The 17,737-nt window shown below is 41.3% G+C and overlaps 2 protein-coding genes across 2 annotated transcripts in view; one reads left to right on the top strand and one right to left on the bottom strand.

Moving 5' to 3' along the window:
- aspscr1 (ASPSCR1 tether for SLC2A4, UBX domain containing) overlaps nt 1–8,835 on the top strand; it is a 24,285-nt gene extending 15,450 nt beyond the window's left edge. Inside the window, exons 14-17 of the mRNA XM_006790694.3 lie at nt 1,914–1,965; nt 2,091–2,160; nt 5,726–5,913; nt 8,585–8,835. Coding sequence (XP_006790757.2) covers nt 1,914–1,965; nt 2,091–2,160; nt 5,726–5,913; nt 8,585–8,595 — 321 coding nt within the window. The 3' untranslated portion in view covers nt 8,596–8,835. The remainder of the gene's footprint in view (nt 1–1,913; nt 1,966–2,090; nt 2,161–5,725; nt 5,914–8,584) is intronic.
- On the bottom strand, nt 7,443–17,737 carry LOC102794613 (UDP-glucuronosyltransferase 2A1-like). Its single transcript, XM_006790692.3, has 8 exons — nt 17,324–17,737; nt 12,143–12,623; nt 11,874–12,022; nt 11,658–11,789; nt 11,373–11,460; nt 10,425–10,644; nt 9,937–10,234; nt 7,443–7,863 (listed from the first exon to the last, which is right to left on the bottom strand). Exons 1-7 carry the CDS (start codon nt 17,579–17,581, stop codon nt 9,955–9,957), a joined length of 1,608 nt encoding a protein of 535 aa, XP_006790755.2. The 5' UTR covers nt 17,582–17,737; the 3' UTR covers nt 7,443–7,863; nt 9,937–9,954.

The following is a 17,737-nucleotide window of genomic DNA, read 5'->3' as shown; positions in this document are numbered from 1 at the left end:
GAATGAGGAAGAAAGTGTCTTTGAATGTGGTACGGTTGGAAGACAACACCAGGTGTCACTTCTGTCGGCTAAGATCAGGAAACTGATCAGCAAGTCACACATGCTCAACAAAATTGAGCAATAGAAGATATAGAGGATATTTTCTTGCTGCACTTTGGGAGCCTTCCCACCAGCTGTTTGGATGGGAAAAGTCTGGATGGGTTTATAACGGGGGTAATCAGCATTTCCACCTCCTTTTTAAATTTTGCTTCTGATCAATATACATTGTTGATGCGAGTTTTGAGATCATTTAAAGGATGATTATTAGAGATTTTAGTAGTATTGGTAAGAACTGTTGAAAGTCGGGATTAAGAAAGTGGATTTTAAAACGGCTACAAAATGCTGCGGTGCTTAGACTGTGTAATTTATGTGAAAAGATGCTCTAAGTGTTGTATTTTAGTGTTCTTGGTTGTGAAATCACATATAAATCTAAAAAGATTTTTAGGAATGGTTTTGGCTGCTGATCCAGTGCGACGCACTTAAATGGAGCGGAGCAATCCTTTTTTCTCTGTCACCTGCTTATAAGTCCGAAAATGTTTATGAAGTTTCATCTGTGAGACTGAAGGAAGCTATTGAACCTCTCTTTTTCAGGGCATTTGTTTACGTGGTAATAAAGATCTTTAGGAGGCACATGTCACTTTCTCACAGCTCTGCACGTATGTGTCTGTGATAAACGGATCAGTTCTTTCAGGATTCCTGGAGCAGAGCGTCTGCTGCTCATCAGTGTGTCGTAAGAGGATCTGTTAACTAGATGAAGGAAGAGGGAAAGCAGCAGAAACATCTTTAGGACTTTAGTGTTTTTAATTTTGTTTTAATGTCTTACATACACACTTACCAATAAAAAACCTTTTGAAGTCGTGAATCGTCTTAAATTCAGCTCGGATGGGTCGTAAACGTTTTAATTAAAAGAATTTCCAGAACCCACCACCACTATTTCTACACACTGGGGTTTCATAAGAGTAGGTAACATTAACTAGCTTTAACTCATGCCTAAAAAACAATATAAATACAAAGAGGCACAAAGTTTGGCCTCGAGGTTTACGACACACTGATGAAAAACCCTGATGATGATTATATTGAAGAAGGCCTTGTTGGCCAGCCTGGCCTCAGGAAGATGTGAATGTAACCACGAATGGCTTAATGATAAAGATTAATCTTGGTTTTAAAAGCTGGTGCCTAGAAATCCTCACGACGCAGCAGCACTAGTGTGCTGATGTCTTTTTTTTTCACCTCCTACACCTCATATCTTTTTAGATTTTTACTTAATACCCTGATTATTGCATTACATTTAGAATTATTTTTGACTGAGCTCTTTAAGTTTTTTCCTGCTTTCAGCTGCTATCCTTATTTTCTTTAGACTAATCTAGTCTTAAATTCAGCTCAGACTTATTTACACCTGCAGACATTGCGGCGATGATGACCACTCACTGAAGCTCCTGTGCAGCAGATGTTGTCTTTCCTTTCTCTTAGTCTGACAGACGTGTGCCCTGCCTGCCTGTCTGTCTGCATTTCCACCTCATAATTGTACGGTTGATAATTTCTGGCTGCAACTGGCCCATTATACCTATTAAGACTATCACTGGAGAGGAATGTGGTGCTTCAGGGGTGAAAGTGTTTTCACTAACCATTTGATTGGTGCTCAATTTGTGGTCGGCTTCAAAGAACCAACGGTTGCTGGTTCAGGTCCCCCGAGCGATGAATCATCCCCAAAAATGAACCTGACTTTGACTTGGATGTGGCGGCAGCTCTCGGTTTGCGTGTAGCGGGAGGTGGTTTTGTTTGGATTCTTTCGTGTTTTGCAGAAATTGTAATGTGTGCCAGACATTTTTAGAAGCTTCCGTTCACTCCTGCTCTGCTCCTCTGTGTGTCTGCAGGCCGACCTGTTTCCTGGTGCGCTCGTGTACTTCGGCTCTGATGTCAAGACAGGTTTTTGTCTGATTTCCTTCTTTCATATGCTGACTTGGATTAGATACTGGTGTATTATCGAGGAATGTAATGTAACAAAACAATAGCTTACATTGTCTGTGTGTGCGTGTGCGTTTCCTCCACAGATTTTTACATGAAGCGAGAACTGCTCGAATCCCCCGTCTCAGCCGTACAAGCAAACGAGTCCATTGCAAGGTATGTGCACGTGTCCGTGTGTGTTTTAAATGTGCAGTTGGTTATGTGTGTGTGTGGGTGTGTGTGTATATATATGCATTTGTATCCCGCAGCAACCAACCTATTTTCCTGTCACAAAGCTGTCATCATTGGAATCCCTTTGAGGTTGTGCCTAAACAGCAGGTGCCCCCATGCGCCCTCATTTCCTACACACGCATACAGATTCTCTCTCGCTCTCTCTCACACACACACACACACACACGCACACCATTTTCCAGTCTGTCTAAAGATAGAGCCAGCTTCCCAAAAGTCAACCCCACCTGTTGTCCTTCAGCTTCATTAACAAGGCCTCTGTTTCAGATCACTATCTCGTTTAGCTTCAAGCTCAGGGTTAGTCAAACTTAAATTTTTCCAGCATGTGTGATTCCTCATAACTTTAGAAGTAAAAGACAGAGCTAGATTTTCATAGGTTTTAAAGATGAAAAGCCACATTTTTGCTTTTATTGACAAATATTTTCTTTCTGACCAACCTTGAATGTCACTGTGATGGAATACATCATAGTTTCAAAAGCAAAACTCCACTTATTTAAGCAGGATTCATGCTAGTGCACTGGGTTTATTGGTGTAGGTGTTATCCAAGGGTCTTGGTATGCATCCTACTCAGACATGGTGGTGTGCAGTCCTCCAGAAAACCAGCAGTGATGGTTTGTAGCCCAGTAAAACATATCAGAGTTCACGAGGTAGAGGGAGAAACACTGAAGTGTGAGAACGGACCGTGGCTGCACATCTCACTTCATCCCATTATATGTTGTAACTAATGTCTTCTCCATGGTTGATTGGAGGACCAACAGCAGTACAGGCAACAGACTAGTTGTTTCACGTTTTGGACGCTGCCCCCTGGTGACAGCAAACACCTACAACTTGTAGATGATGGTCTATGAAGTTATGCATAGGCCCGACACACAGCTAGGCCAGTTTCCAAAGAGATGTAATCATTGGTGATCTGAAGGTTTGATCTGTTTTTTGTGCTTTAGAACAGTTTTGTTTGGGTTTCAGCTTTCAAACATGCATATGATAGAGGTGGTTAGATCATATGAAAGGTATGCTGTCACTTTTTAATTTTGAAAGTGCTTGTTTGAGCGTTATTTCAAACTCTACTCTTTAAGAATTAAGTTCTTAAATATCGGCCACTTCAGTAAATGTTATTCTGTTTAAACGGTGACATAAACAGTCAGCAAGCCAGAGGTAATCCAGTATCGATATTCAGCTGATATATTGGTCTGTTCATACTTTGGTTATACATGATATACTCTCTGATCCAGCTGTGACAGGTTCAGGTGACAGAAGAAATTACAAAATGCATTTTATGTAGACAGTAACTGGAAAAATCACCATATGGGATAAATGGTTGGTCAAAACAAATCACTGTATCTGTAAGATTCCCCTTTTCCTACATTCACTCTGTTTCAAGTTTTCAAATTTAGTCGTATCTTTACATGATTGTAGTTTTTATCTATGAAATTAAGAAACAACATTGGTGTTCACATGTTCTTTATGATAGTTTAGACTTATTCGCTTCTGTCAGTGCGCCCCAGGGCAGCTGTGGCTACAATGTAGCTTGCCATCGCCAGTGTGTGAATGTGAGGGTGAATGACTGAATGTAGTGTGAAGCGCTTTGGGATCCTTAGGGACTAGAAAAGCGCTATACAAATGCAGGCCATTTACCATTTATTACACTGATCAAACAGCTTTGATCCGTGTGCCCGGATCACAGAGGCCCTCAGGATCAGTGGATGATGTCTCCATAGTTTGGCGAACATTCAGTTTGCGACTATTTTCCTTTGGCATAAGATGGCATGTTGCCTTTACTCACTTTACAACTACAGTGGGGCAAAAAAGTATTTAGTCAGCCACCGATTGTGCAAGTTCCCCCACTTAAAATGATGACAGAGGTCAGTAATTTGCACCAGAGGTACACTTCAACTGTGAGAGACAGAATGTGAAAAAAAAATTCATGAATTCACATGGTAGGATTTGTAAAGAATTTATTCGTAAATCAGGGTGGAAAATAAGTATTTGGTCAATAACAAAAATACAACTCAATACTTTGTAACATAACCTTTGTTGGCAATAACAGAGGTCAAACGTTTACTATAGGTCTTTACCAGGTTTGCACACACAGTAGCTGGTATTTTGGCTCATTCCTCCATGCAGATCTTCTCAAGAGCAGTGATGTTTTGGGGCTGTCGCCGAGCAACACGGACTTTCAACTCCCGCCACAGATTTTCTATGGGGTTGAGGTCTGGAGACTGGCTAGGCCACTCCAGGACTTTCAAATGCTTCTTACGGAGCCACTCCTTTGTTGCCCCGGCGGTGTGTTTTGGATCATTGTCATGTTGGAAGACCCAGCCTCGTTTCATCTTCAAAGTTCTCACTGATGGAAGGAGGTTTTGGCTCAAAATCTCACGATACTTGGCCCCATTCATTCTGTCCTTAACACGGATCAGTCGTCCTGTCCCCTTGGCAGAAAAACAGCCCCATAGCATGATGTTTCCACCCCCATGCTTCACAGTAGGTATGGTGTTCTTGGGATGCAACTCAGTATTCTTCTTCCTCCAAACACGACGAGTTGAGTTTATACCAAAAAGTTCTACTTTGGTTTCATCTGACCACATGACATTCTCCCAATCCTCTGCTGTATCATCCATGTGCTCTCTGGCAAACTTCAGACGGGCCTGGACATGCACTGGCTTCAGCAGCGGAACACGTCTGGCACTGCGGGATTTGATTCCCTGCCGTTGTAGTGTGTTACTGATGGTGACCTTTGTTACTTTGGTCCCAGCTCTCTGCAGGTCATTCACCAGGTCCCCCCGTGTGGTTCTGGGATCTTTGCTCACCGTTCTCATGATCATTTTGACCCCACGGGATGAGATCTTGCGTGGAGCCCCAGATCGAGGGAGATTATCAGTGGTCTTGTATGTCTTCCATTTTCTGATGATTGCTCCCACAGTTGATTTTTTCACACCAAGCTGCTTGCCTATTGTAGATTCACTCTTCCCAGTCTGGTGCAGGTCTACAATTCTTTTCCTGGTGTCCTTCGAAAGCTCTTTGGTCTTGGCCATGGCGGAGTTTGGAGTCTGACTGGTTGAGGCTGTGGACAGGTGTCTTTTATACAGATGATGAGGTCAAACAGGTGCCATTTATACAGGTAACGAGTGGGGGACAGAAAAGCTTCTTACAGAAGACGTTACAGGTCTGTGAGAGCCAGGGATTTTCCTTGTTTGAGGTGACCAAATACTTATTTTCCACCCTGATTTACGAATAAATTCTTTACAAATCCTACCATGTGAATTCATGGATTTTTTTTTTCACATTCTGTCTCTCACAGTTGAAGTGTACCTCTGGTGCAAATTACTGACCTCTGTCATCATTTTAAGTGGGGGAACTTGCACAATCGGTGGCTGACTAAATACTTTTTTGCCCCACTGTAATTATGACTCAGACAAATGTGACAACTTTGTTCAGTGCAGCATCCTCTCATACTCACGTCATTAATTTTGTTCTCTTCTTTCCCTTCCTACTTCAGCTGCATGCTCCAGTCCTCAACTCCCTCCTCAAGCTCTGGTGGCTTCAGGGAGCCGCTGCCTCCCCCAGAGCCTACAGTGGAAGCCAGCGGATCCACACAAAACGAGGAAGACCCATTAACACAAACCCAGGCCGCCAAACCTGCCAGATCTGACCCGGGCAAGGTGCCTAAATGGCTCAAACTTCCAGGTCAGGACAGAAAATAGAGCACACATACAAAGAGAAAGGATCCATGTTTAAGTAACACTGTTTTCTTTTAAATAAAGAAAAGACAATTACAGGTTACAAGGTACAATTACTGTTTCACGCATCTTCAACAGCACATAGAATCAACCCTTGATATCATGAAAGTGAGGTGCAGCCAAAAAGTTTTGAGAAAAAAAAAAAAAAACATGGTTGATTTATTATTTCACCCCTTTAAGATCCTCTCCTCGTTCATCTATGGCCCGCTGTGCTGGACTGCTGTCATTTCACACAGACTTCAAATACATAAACATTCACATTAAAAATTTATGAGGAAAAGATTGAAAATTGATCTGAAATTAGTGAAAGAAACTCTGACATTCACAATCACGCCTCTCTCAAATCCCAGTAAGCATCAAACAAATACCAGTTTGAGTCCTCGCTGTCGGTTTGAATAATTAAACTTCCAGTCCTGCACAAAGAAAACCTGTAGGCACAGCAGAACTGCACCAAACACGTTAGCTGCAAAAGCTCCTCTAACACATTTAACTCAGAAAGAAGCATTGCCCCCCACCACCCCTTTTTTATTTAATGTTGAGAAAGAACAGAAGGCTTTGAGGCACACGATTCATGTCATGGTAAACACACACACACACAAACCACAAAACCACAGCTAATAGGACATGGCTTTTTGAAAGCTGAATTTGTGATGACTCAGAGGATCAGGATGCATGTAAGGATGATCCAATTAGTTCAGGATGGTCACCCCCTCCAGCCCATGAGACCACTACAGACACTCATCGTGCCCTGGGAGAGAGCCTGCTGCCGGGCCACATCACACAGCACGAGCCCCTGTGGTCTGTCCAGTCCCAGCGCCTCTCTGTTGTTCTACTGTGGTTGTCTCTGGTGGTCACCGTATTGATGTTTTTGTTTGGTACATGGCTCTCTTCTTGTCTGTCTTCATCTTGTTTGTGTTTCTGTTCATTTTATTTCTGGCTGATCTCCGTGTGTGTCCTTCCGCATCTCTGAAGAAAGTCGTGGCTGTTTTGTCTTTCATGAGGAAAGTTAAAAGAAAAAGTGGGGAGGCTGAATCAGGAATTATAGATTCCATGTGTGGACCACTACAGAGGACACACACACACACACACACACAGAGCATATGAGGCTGGTTGGCATGTCTTCGTTAGTGTGTTCAGTAATGGGCAGAGTGTTTTGATGCTTTCCCGAGGATTCGGTATTAGAGCCAGCACACTTGTAGTGTTCAGCCTTCTGGCGTCTTTCTGGCCCTCGATTAAAGCCCAGCATCTTTTAAACTTCTTTTAAACTAAACTTCTTCTCCTTCCTGTTTCATGATGATCTGCCTTGTGTCGTGCTGACTGGATTTATTGCAGGTTTCATGCTGTGAAGGGTGTTTTGAAAAACAGCGCTGGGGTGGATGATACCAGGTTTGTTTTTAACTGGTTTTCATTGCATCCAGGCTCGGTGTTTGTGTATTGATCTGGACAACAAAGCGTGTTTAACATATTCAGGATATGTTTTCCTTATCTGCTTTAATTCACTCTGTCATTAATCAGCACATGAAGGCAATCATCAACTTTCTGCGTGTGCATTTTAAAGGACAAGTTACAAACAGTTTACTCCTAAATATCTGTCTTATTGATGCTTGTTGGGTAAAGAAAAAGCTTTTGATGGTCTCTGTGTGACTTCAGATTCAAAATGAGACCGTGGTGAGGTATGCTGTAGGAGTGACAGATGAGTTCAAGGTGGGTGTGGGATCACACCCATCACATCGGGGATCTGTTCAGAGCCCCTTCTGTGTTTGCAGTGATAATGGACAGGCTGACCGATGAGATCAGGCGGGAGTCTCTGTTGAATATTGTTTTTGCGGATGACGTCATGATCTGTGGTCAGAGGAGGCAGCAGGTGGAAGAGAGCCTATAAAGGTGGAGGTATGCACTGGAGAAAAGAGGAACGAAAGTTAGTCCAAGCAAGGCAGAACACGTGTGAAAATGAAAAGGCGGCAGGTGTAACAGTGAAGAGTTAGTGAACCTAACGAGTTCAAACACCTGGGTTCAGCCATTCAAAGCAACGGCCAATGCACAAAATAAGTGAAGGGGAGAGTGCAGGCAGGATGGAGTGAATGGCAACGTTTAAAAATGACAGTGAGAGCAGCAGTGATGTAAGGTTGTGAGACAGTACCACTGATAAAAAGACAGGAGGCAGAGCTGAAAATGCTGAGCATTGCATTTTTGATTGATTAGAACAGACAGGTTTAGAAATGAGTAGACATTTCTCAGCCCAGGGACAGCTCCAACTGAGGGTGAGGACGAGGTCAAGGATGGCCTCCGGCCCTGTGCTGCATTTTTTCGCCCTCTCTCCCCATTTTCTTGTCTCTCTTTACTATTTCACTATCCTATAAAGGCAAAAATGCCCCCGAAAAATCTTAAAGATGTAGACACACAGTCTCAAGAAATATATATATTGAGCTGTAAACCAGCTGTTACTGCTGGCTCAAAAGATTTGCATGCATAGAAACACCACTTACTAACAAAAGATAAAATAACATGGTAAAAGAAAGGGACAAGGAGGAGGGGTAGCTAAATGGGAGCTAAGAGAAATACTGTGTATAATTTTTGTTGGCAGTGCGTTTAATTCCTGCTTTCCGTTTCTTCTACAGGTAAGAAGTAAAGCTTCTGCTGTGCTGAGGACCCACCATGACAGACTGATGCAACTTAAATGTTCGCTATGCTTCACTAGAGGCTCGGCTTTGTGACCTGCAGTGGATTTAATCCATCAGAGCTGAAGCCGGGGTTTTAAAATGGTTAAAATAATGATTGAATGCGTTAATTGTCAAGAAGATCGGTGTGTTTGATTCCTGCTGAGAGAAAAGTGTAGTGCAAAGTGAATAAAGATTGATGAACAAATGTATCTGTTGTATTGAATTTGAATTATGCTAGCACTTAATCACATGATGCCACATCTAGGTAAGTTTGATCAAGATCTGCAGTTAATATTTTCACCATCACCAGGGTAAAGGCTGAATATTATAATAATATTTCTCTTGTTATTTATTCGTTGCTGTCTACTATTCATATTTTATTCCAGTAAAGTTGGTGTGGAGCACCCACAATTTTCTTGTACATGTACAATGACAAGGGTTGTTCTATTCTATTCTACAGTTTGGAAATGCCACAAAGTATTGGATTTTGGCATTCAGAGAAGCAGAATAAGGAGACGACATAGGTTTGTGTTGTCTGTGCACCATCTATTAAAGTTGCTACCCCCACACACAACATGAAAAGCAGCTTTGATGATTCTCCATCTGCTTGCACTACACTGCAGCCCTCCTCACAGCAGGTTTAGCAGATAACAGGTGCTGTTTTAAAGGTGAAACGTCCCTGGAGGCTTAAAGACCTTTAGCAGGAAAAGCACAGGTGAGACAAATTTCATTAACGACTGCCCATTTTATGTAAGCGTCCCAGTGAGCTGCGCACTCCACAACCTGGATCGCTTTAGTGGTTTAGCAGTCATTCTTAACTGTGTTTCTCCTGCTGAGGTAAACTGTTGAATGTGTCTAGGGAGGGAACATTTGGGGCAGTTTTTGCAGTCAGAAAATCGATGGACTATTGAAACTTTCTCAGCACATGCCGTCAAGGAAAAGGAAGGACAACTATTTCACCTTGCAGAAGTTTAAACTGGTTTTCAAGTATAATAAATATGTTTTCTTCATTTTGGACGTTTGCAACATTTCTTAAAAGTTTGCAAACTCCTATCCATCCATCTTCTCCCACTTTTTAGGGGGTTAAAGAGGGGCTGGAGCCTGCAGCTCTCATGGGGTAAGAGGCACAGTAGACCCTGGGAAAGGTAAGGAAACTTGCAGTAACCTTCCGTGCTCTAGTTGTAAATCCAGCATGAAGGACAGAGGACAGTGAGGAATGAGACCTCTTGGTCTTCTGCTTTCTGACTGGTTTACCCCCACTGCCATTTCTTCTGCCCCAAGCAACCTATCACCTTTTGCAACGCATTTACCTTCAAAAATATCTTTCTTCAGTCCTCCTTCTCTCTTCCTCCTCGTCGTCTGCACTTCTGCAGGAAGCAGCGTATGACCACCCAACACAAAGCAGCGGCGGTCATCAAAGTGATGAGCAGGACAGCGCCTGTGTCCAAGCTGTGGTACTGGAACCAGTTCAGATTATGTGAAGCCAACCGCAAATGCCTAGCTCCACCATGTCGCATAACAAACTCCAACCAGAAGACGGCAGTATTCAGTGGCGTCACCGGCTGGTCGCGGTGCACCGCCGACAGACGCTGCATGCTGGTCTTGTAGCTGTGCATCATGGGAAACGTACAGGAAGTCACATGGATGTTTCATTGTTAAACAAAAGTGCACTTTTAATGTGAAGGAGCAGGGTCAAACACAGGAAATCAAAATTTAGTAACCGGTCCAAGTGCATGGAGATTGGTCTTTGCACAGAAATGTACATAAAATAACTTTTTCACAGTATAATCACCCTTACCTTGGCTGGTTGACGATGGCATGCAGTGCTTCTGCCAGCTCCTCAGCTGTCACTTTGTTGAAGTCGAGGACGATGGCAGTGCCGAGGTGGCTCATACGGTTAAGATTATAAGACTGATCGCCAAACACCGGCAAGCCGACCAGAGGCACGCCGTGAAACACAGCTTCATACAGACCGTTAGTGCCGCCGTGAGTCACAAATGCTCGTGTCTTCGGGTGACCTGAGGGGGGAAATAAACAGAACTTTTATTGTGAAAGAACCTCACAAATATTTTTGAAAATGTGTTTAAATGAAGAAAAAAAATAGGCCGTGTTAGGCTCTTCTTTTGAAATCACACTGAGCTAAATCAAGGTGAAAAGGTTCGCTTTGACTGAAGAAGTGCTTTGAAACTGAAATTTTGAAGTTTTGCTATTTATTTTTATTTTTTTTAAATGTGTTTCAGAAAACAAATGAATTATTTTGTTGTGGGCGTGTATCAAGAGGAAGAGGCGGGGCACAGACTGATGATTGACAATTTATAAATGAGCAGTTTGGTTGAAGATGGCCACCACTTCCCAGGCTGATGGCAGCCAACAGGTAAACACCATTTCTGATTATTCTATGATGAAATATATTAACAGGTGAATGTTTGCAATATGTTAATATACATGTGTTTAAAAATGTATTATGGCGTCTTTAATTTGCAACTAATGTGACACAGGAGCCGTCTATCATTAGTCTACGCCCTGTCCCTCCCCCTTGATACACGCCCACAACACAAAAGCAAGGTCAAGTCTGAAACTTAAAAAAAATTTGATTCTAATTATTTTAATTCATTTCGCTTCTTTTTAAAGACATTTTTTATTCATTTTAAACGCCACAATAATTTCAGTTTCTAATCACCTTTTCAATTTAAAAAAAAAAAAACAACCTTCCATACAATCCTATAATAACATAAATGAGTCACACCGAGCAGATCGTTCTGAGGGATCCAATCAGAAATCTTTATGTTTGGCGCAAGTGCAGGTGGAGCTTCACCACGGTGACGCCAAATCACCTGAAAGGAATGATATACTCATTGGTTCAAAGAACCAACAAACATCCAGGTAAAGTTCTTGCACTCAAAGCACTTTACTCAGCTTTCCTCATTCATCCATTCGTACTAGCACTTTTTCAATGCTTAAATGCTTTAAATACATTCATTCTGCAATGGATGCAGTGATATGATAACTGTTTGCCTGTGAGTGCCCTGACCTTCTGAGGGATTCGTCCTAAGGCGGTGGCGATGACGTTGGTGCGCTCCATCGTCAGATTGGGTACCATGGAGCCAAAAGAAACGACGACTACACCAGCATCACCTGAACTCTGCACAAAAGCCTCCAGGTCCTGTAAGGTGTGACATCATCATTACATCATCATTTAACTGTGTCATTTCAGAATACAAGTACTGTCAATGATCAGAGCTCACACCTCTGGCAGCTGATTGGCTGGTCTGCAGTTCAGACCACCCACGTGTTTGAAGTTGGGTGGGGTTGGCCGTGGCGTATCGATGTCCCAGAACGTCCTGATGAGCCACACGTCAGCCTTCCCCAGAGTCTCACACACACTGGTGGGAGTTCCTGTCCATACAGCAAATAAGGAGTATGACTTCAAAATAAAAGCTTGGATTAGTTTACTTTTATTCCTTATGCCTCATGAATTCAGACAGACGATGACATCACTATGATTTCACCTCTGACCTTTGATCTCACTGTAGTATTTATCCATCGTCAGCTTCCAGCCCAGTTCAGTTAGCACTGATGACGCCACATATGTCACCAAGTTGATTAGTCTCTCCGTGAACGTCATGTGGTCGTTGTACAGCACAGGAGCTACCGGGACATAAGACGGCAGAAACACAGCGTGGCCACAGTGACGCTCAAAAACACTGCCTAAGCTCAAGCGTAGCGAGATGACGAGCGGCACGCCGAGCACATCAGCCACCAGGTCGCCACACATTACCAAGGAGTCAAGTAGGACGACGTCGAAAGCGGCATCCCGCAGAGTTGCCATCAACTGATTGTTCTTTAGAATCCCGTCACACTGCTGCCTCCCGAAGTCCAAGCTCCGCCCCATGAAGTCGATCAGCTTCATGGCCACTTGCAGCATTGAGGGGTCATGCATGGAGAAGTGGATGAATTCCTCAATGGGGCTCAAATATTCCTCCTTGCTGTATGGCACCTGCAGGGAAAAAACAAAACAAAAACAACCCCTGATCAAGTTATTGATTCTTGTTAAATATCAACACTTCAGAGTTCTTTTGATTCCTCATAGGGATCTGATGGAAGACAACACACTGCTCAGCAGTATCAGTTATCGCCTAGTAAGGGAGTGTTGTGAGTTCAAAGACAAGCACAAACAAATAATGAAAACAGAAAAAAAAAATTAAGACTGAGGTCCTATATCAGGAGGTTGCCCTGGTAGTGAACATTCACTTGAAGTAATGTTAAATCAATATCAGATTATCAACATTATTTTCATTTATTCAATGCTGAAATCACATTTTTACATTTAACATTGAAACAACAATGAAATCAGCATTAAAACGGGACTTTGCAGGTATTTCAATCAGTATCAAACCACTGCAAATCATTTAAACCTGTGGAAAAAATATTATGCATCATGTAAAAAAAAAAGGATAAACATTATCTGTAAACCATTCTGTTACAATTTAACAATTTTTAAGCATAAGGGTTTATCTAATATAAAAATGACAATGGACATCTTTGCATCACTTAAGAAAAAAGTTTATTTTATGAAAACATTTTATTTTATTTAACATATTACTTTAAATTCCCTGTTTTTTGTTTACACCAGGATGGAGGTGGATATCTGGCGTCCTGCACCACCCAACCAATCTGGAGCACTGCCTGGGCAAAGGAAAATTCAGAAACTCAATTTACCCACACCTGCTGAGTTAGGCCATCTAAAATAAAAAATTAAAAGCACAAGAAAGAGAGGCTCATCTGAACTCAGATGATAGCCTCTAGCCAAAACTCTTTAGCAGGGAGAAAGTCGACACACTACTAGGCATATTATCATGAAAGGCAGACAGCCTTTAGGGAAGAAAAGAGAGACTGGCCCACGTGCTGTAGTGTTGGAGTGCCACAGTTTAACAGAAGGTGCGAGGAACAAATTGCGGCATTACTTTGTTAACCTGTTGACTATATTCCAAAGTGATAAGAATTAACCAAAATATTGCAATCAAATGGCTTTCACCTCCTCTTATTGGATCTTCCTATGATGATCTGCTGCTGTATGTACATACAGCAGCAGATCATCATTAAGCAGTTTAACCAAACTGTCCAGCGCATCCTTACTGTGAGGCAAAACCTCAGCATCAACAGGTTCAGTGGAGCAGGACTGACAGAAGCCTTTGAACTCTTGATGGAGGTCCCTTGCTTCTCTTGTTAGTTTTGTCACCATGATTATCAGTTTTTGTAAGGCACCATCTGTTGACAAGAATAAGAAAACTGAGAAATACTGGCTTGAGACGTTTAAGTAGTTTCATCTGCTAAAATTGCATACAAGTTTCTCTTGTTCACTTATGAATAACATCCTATGTAAAATGTCAAAATACAACATTTTAGGACTTTAAAAGTTGCCTCACAAAGTTTCTAGAATCTAAAAAGAGTCAAAATAAAAGGATAATTGAGAAAACTGAAGTTGGTGATTAATCTTAATTTGTGTTTTAGTGGTAAAAATTATAATGAAATTGTGATGAAACTCTCATTTTCAAATACCTTTGGGATAGATACAGTGAGATGCAAAAGTTTGGGCAACCTTGTTAATAGTCATTATTTTTTACATTTTTTATTGTAACAACCAACGATTTATACAGGAAAATAATGACTATTAACAAGGTTGCCCAAACTTTTGCATCCCACTGTACCTTTGAAGACCATAAGTCACCCAAAACAGCTGTTATATTAAAATATCATAAAACCTATGTTGATAATACCCAGCATGGCTTATGAGAATTCTGACTGGTTCATACATTTGCCATGATACGTTGGGATCATTGTCCTCTTCATTGCAGCGTGGACCTTGGATGTTTCTCGAGGAAGATATGGGGGTCATGAAAGCTCCTCTGTCATTATCCAGGAGCTAGGAACAATTTTTTTTGTCACTAATACTGACCTGCATAATGCACCACTTCATGTTTTGTTTTTTTAAGTTATCTTGTCTATGATAACTAGGGGGAAAAAGAATAAATAATGAGTTCATTAACTGGCTTTAGAGCTTGATTAAAAAAAAAAAGATTAATGTTTGACAAAGATGGCAATCAATGTTGTGCTGTCAGGGCATAAAGGATATTTTCTAGTAAAGTTTTGGAGCTTTGTTACACCAAGCCTGCAGTTCAACCGCCACACTCGGTAGCATCCAATTCTGGGGGTACTGGAAGTAAGACTTGTTATACAAAACCTTCAGAAAAGTATTAGCATGTTTCAGCAGTGCCATCTACAAATTGTACTCCTTAAGACAAGGTGCACTTTTCAGTTACTACCTTTCTGTATTGTTCTGAATGGCCTATCTGAGCCACAAGTGCATCATAATGCAGGTGCAATAATCTGTGTCCTTTTTTCAGTTGTGACACCTTTACATGAAGTTTTTCTGAAAACCTTTTCACAGTTTGTTCTAAAAACAAGTGAAGCTTGTGCAAGAAATTTAATTTTCATAAGGAAATCCTGAGAGTTATCTAAAGGCCTAAAGAGTCCACCAGCTGTATCCAAACCAAAATGATGGTATTCCCCACCATCCATGTTTTATCCCTACCATCCATCTTTGGGTAATTCTGGGTGAAACACATGCAAAATGCCCAGGACTGCAGTCAGTGCCACTAAAGAGACTGAAAATGTTGAAGCACAGTATTTTAAACTTGTTATTAGGAACTCAGTAGTTGGAGCTTCAGCACCACCATCAGTATCAGTATGATGTGAATCAACAGCTGATGTACAGCAGTCGTGGGCTCTGTCCAGTGATACAGAAGTCTCACTGACTTCTGAACTCAGCCAATAGTTCCTGCCATTTCTTTTAACTGGTGGCTTGTCTGCAACTGAGTGACAAATGTCTGAAACACCCGACTCCACGCCAGCATTGACCTAAAGTTGCACCTTGTTGACCAATGTAATTCCATTATGAGTGCTTTTAAAAACCAGTTAAAAACTTTTCTATTCAAACAAGCCTTTTGTTGATCTACGTATTTTATATTCTTTACATTATTTACATTTAACCTCTTACATTGTGTATAATGTCTATTGATTGTACTGTTTATTTTAATCTTTGTGTACAGTGCTTTGTGACTGCCTGTCTGTGAAAAGCGCTTAATAAATAAACTTTACTTACTTACTTACTTACTAGTAGTGTTGTGCAAGTTCAGACTTTTATAACAAAGGATATTTTAAGGACTTGTTTATCTTACTGTGAATAACTGGAATCTGAAATAAGACAATGAAAAGATGTTAATAAAAAGAGGGAGAACATAAAATTCAAATACATACTAATTACTTACACATTATCCCCCAGACGTTTCTCGCAAATTCCAATAAAAATTTCACCTTCACAATTCCACCCCTATAATACAGTTAAAATACTCTAATTATCTGAGTGTTAGGTTTGTTTTAATGAATGAGCCCTGAGAATTAATCTAAAGAACTGCTGCTTTATTTCCATCGTTCCACTACTAGTATCTGTGTCTAACAGCTGACCTGTCAGATGTGTAGAAGAATACACAAGTTTAAAGTTACCCATTGTGCAAGTATTACTAGCTTTTGCCTCTGAGCAGTGCTGTGTGTAACCTTTTCATTATTAAAGTCAAAGAAAATAATATGATAGACACCTGTGTGCAGCATCAATAAGTTTAAACTGTTTATTTAAAATCCTAAGAAACTAGCAGGGTTGGCTCTACATTTCAAGGCTGTTGATAACAACTATCGATAACATCGTGTAAATTACGGTACAAAGTGCGTAATTGTAAAATAATAAAAACGTAGTTAGAAAATAACATTTTGAAGCAACTTTATAGCCAGCCATTATTTTTTACTTATCCTCATCAGGGTCACGGGTGTGGGGCTGGAGCCATAGGGCGAGGGGTGGGGGGTACACCCTGGCTAACAACTTTATAGCATCACTGCTAATATAGCTAGCTAGCTTTATGGAAGGAAAATTCTGAAAATTATGACATGAAAAATGTAATATTTTCCCAGATATTGTGTTGTCTAAGAAAAGCATACTTTTCTCCTTCTGTTTAAGCTAACTTGCCCTACTATTTTGTATGGGCTAATTTTAAAAATATTTTTATGCTATGGAACCAATTTAGGTCTAACTTTCTAATAAACTTTTTAAAGGTTTTAAATAAACTATAAACGGCAAGAAATATTCACTTTTTTTCCAATTCAACTTTAAAATAATGGATAAAATCCTATATTCTTACCTGATATATTGAGCGTGGTGCAGTCCAGTGAAGTGCAAGGCTGACTACTATGGTCAACTATGAATGTTTTCAGTAGTGGACACATGGAATGTACCACTGTGAGGCGGGTGCTGCTGCGGTTCAGGTAACAGCAGCTTTAATTTCCCGATTGCTGTCACCTGGTCAACTATGAACAGATCAACAATCAACTATAACGGGACAACAATGAATCAGTGTTATTCTAATGTCATTACTACTACATCGCCAGGTAGCTCTGACGTCACGTAAGAACTACTGCTTGTTATCTGGGTTTCCTCGGAAAATCTGAAACCGAGCAAGATCTGAAGCCCTGGATTGTGTCTTTCAGTTCTGAAGAGTTTATTCTGCTTTTCTGATCAAACTGAGTCTCTTTACTTTTCTTTCTGTTCTCCGTCAGACTACAAACACGCTGTATAACCGCCAGTGTTACCTTGAAAACCAGGAAGTTGAACTTGGCGGCGTCGCGGCTGTTGTTGTAGTTGACAGTAGGCGATGCATCGGGCACAAGGATGGTGATCGAGTGGTTTTTCTTCACCAGCTCTTCTATGATGATTCGCATGTTCAACCAATGGCTGAACTCTCCCGGAAAAACCAGAGCATGGCCTCCGTGTACTGGAGCGACAGAATGAAGGAGCAGGAGGGAGAGGGGAAGAAGAAGAAGAAGAAGAGGATACGTGGGAACCTGCATCGTGTGTGAAACACAAAAAGATCCCCAGTGTGTGAGAAAAAACTAATGTCAGATTGCAGCTGCAGGTCCAGTGTAGTCTGCCTAGAGGTCAGCTACGGGTTAAGAGCTGCACTCTGACTGGACGACAACACACTGTGATCTACAACTGTAAAACAA

This window comes from Neolamprologus brichardi, chromosome 6, assembly GCF_056152115.1.
Source record: "Neolamprologus brichardi isolate AB-2024 chromosome 6, ASM5615211v1, whole genome shotgun sequence".
NCBI classification, from domain to species: Eukaryota; Metazoa; Chordata; class Actinopteri; order Cichliformes; family Cichlidae; genus Neolamprologus; species Neolamprologus brichardi.
Note: the sequence above shows the minus strand (reverse complement) of the source record. Positions and strands in the feature narration are given on the sequence as shown.

Excerpts from the sequence above, each read along its gene's own strand:
- LOC102794613 (XM_006790692.3), bottom strand. The coding sequence starts at position 17,581 with ATGCAGGTTCCCACGTATCCTCTTCTTCTTCTTCTTCTTCCCCTCTCC. Across the intron at positions 12,023-12,142 it reads ATACTACAGTGAGATCAAAG|GAACTCCCACCAGTGTGTGT; the intron begins GTCAGAGGTGAA and ends CTGTATGGACAG. Across the intron at positions 11,461-11,657 it reads TAGGACGAATCCCTCAGAAG|GTGATTTGGCGTCACCGTGG; the intron begins GTCAGGGCACTC and ends CATTCCTTTCAG.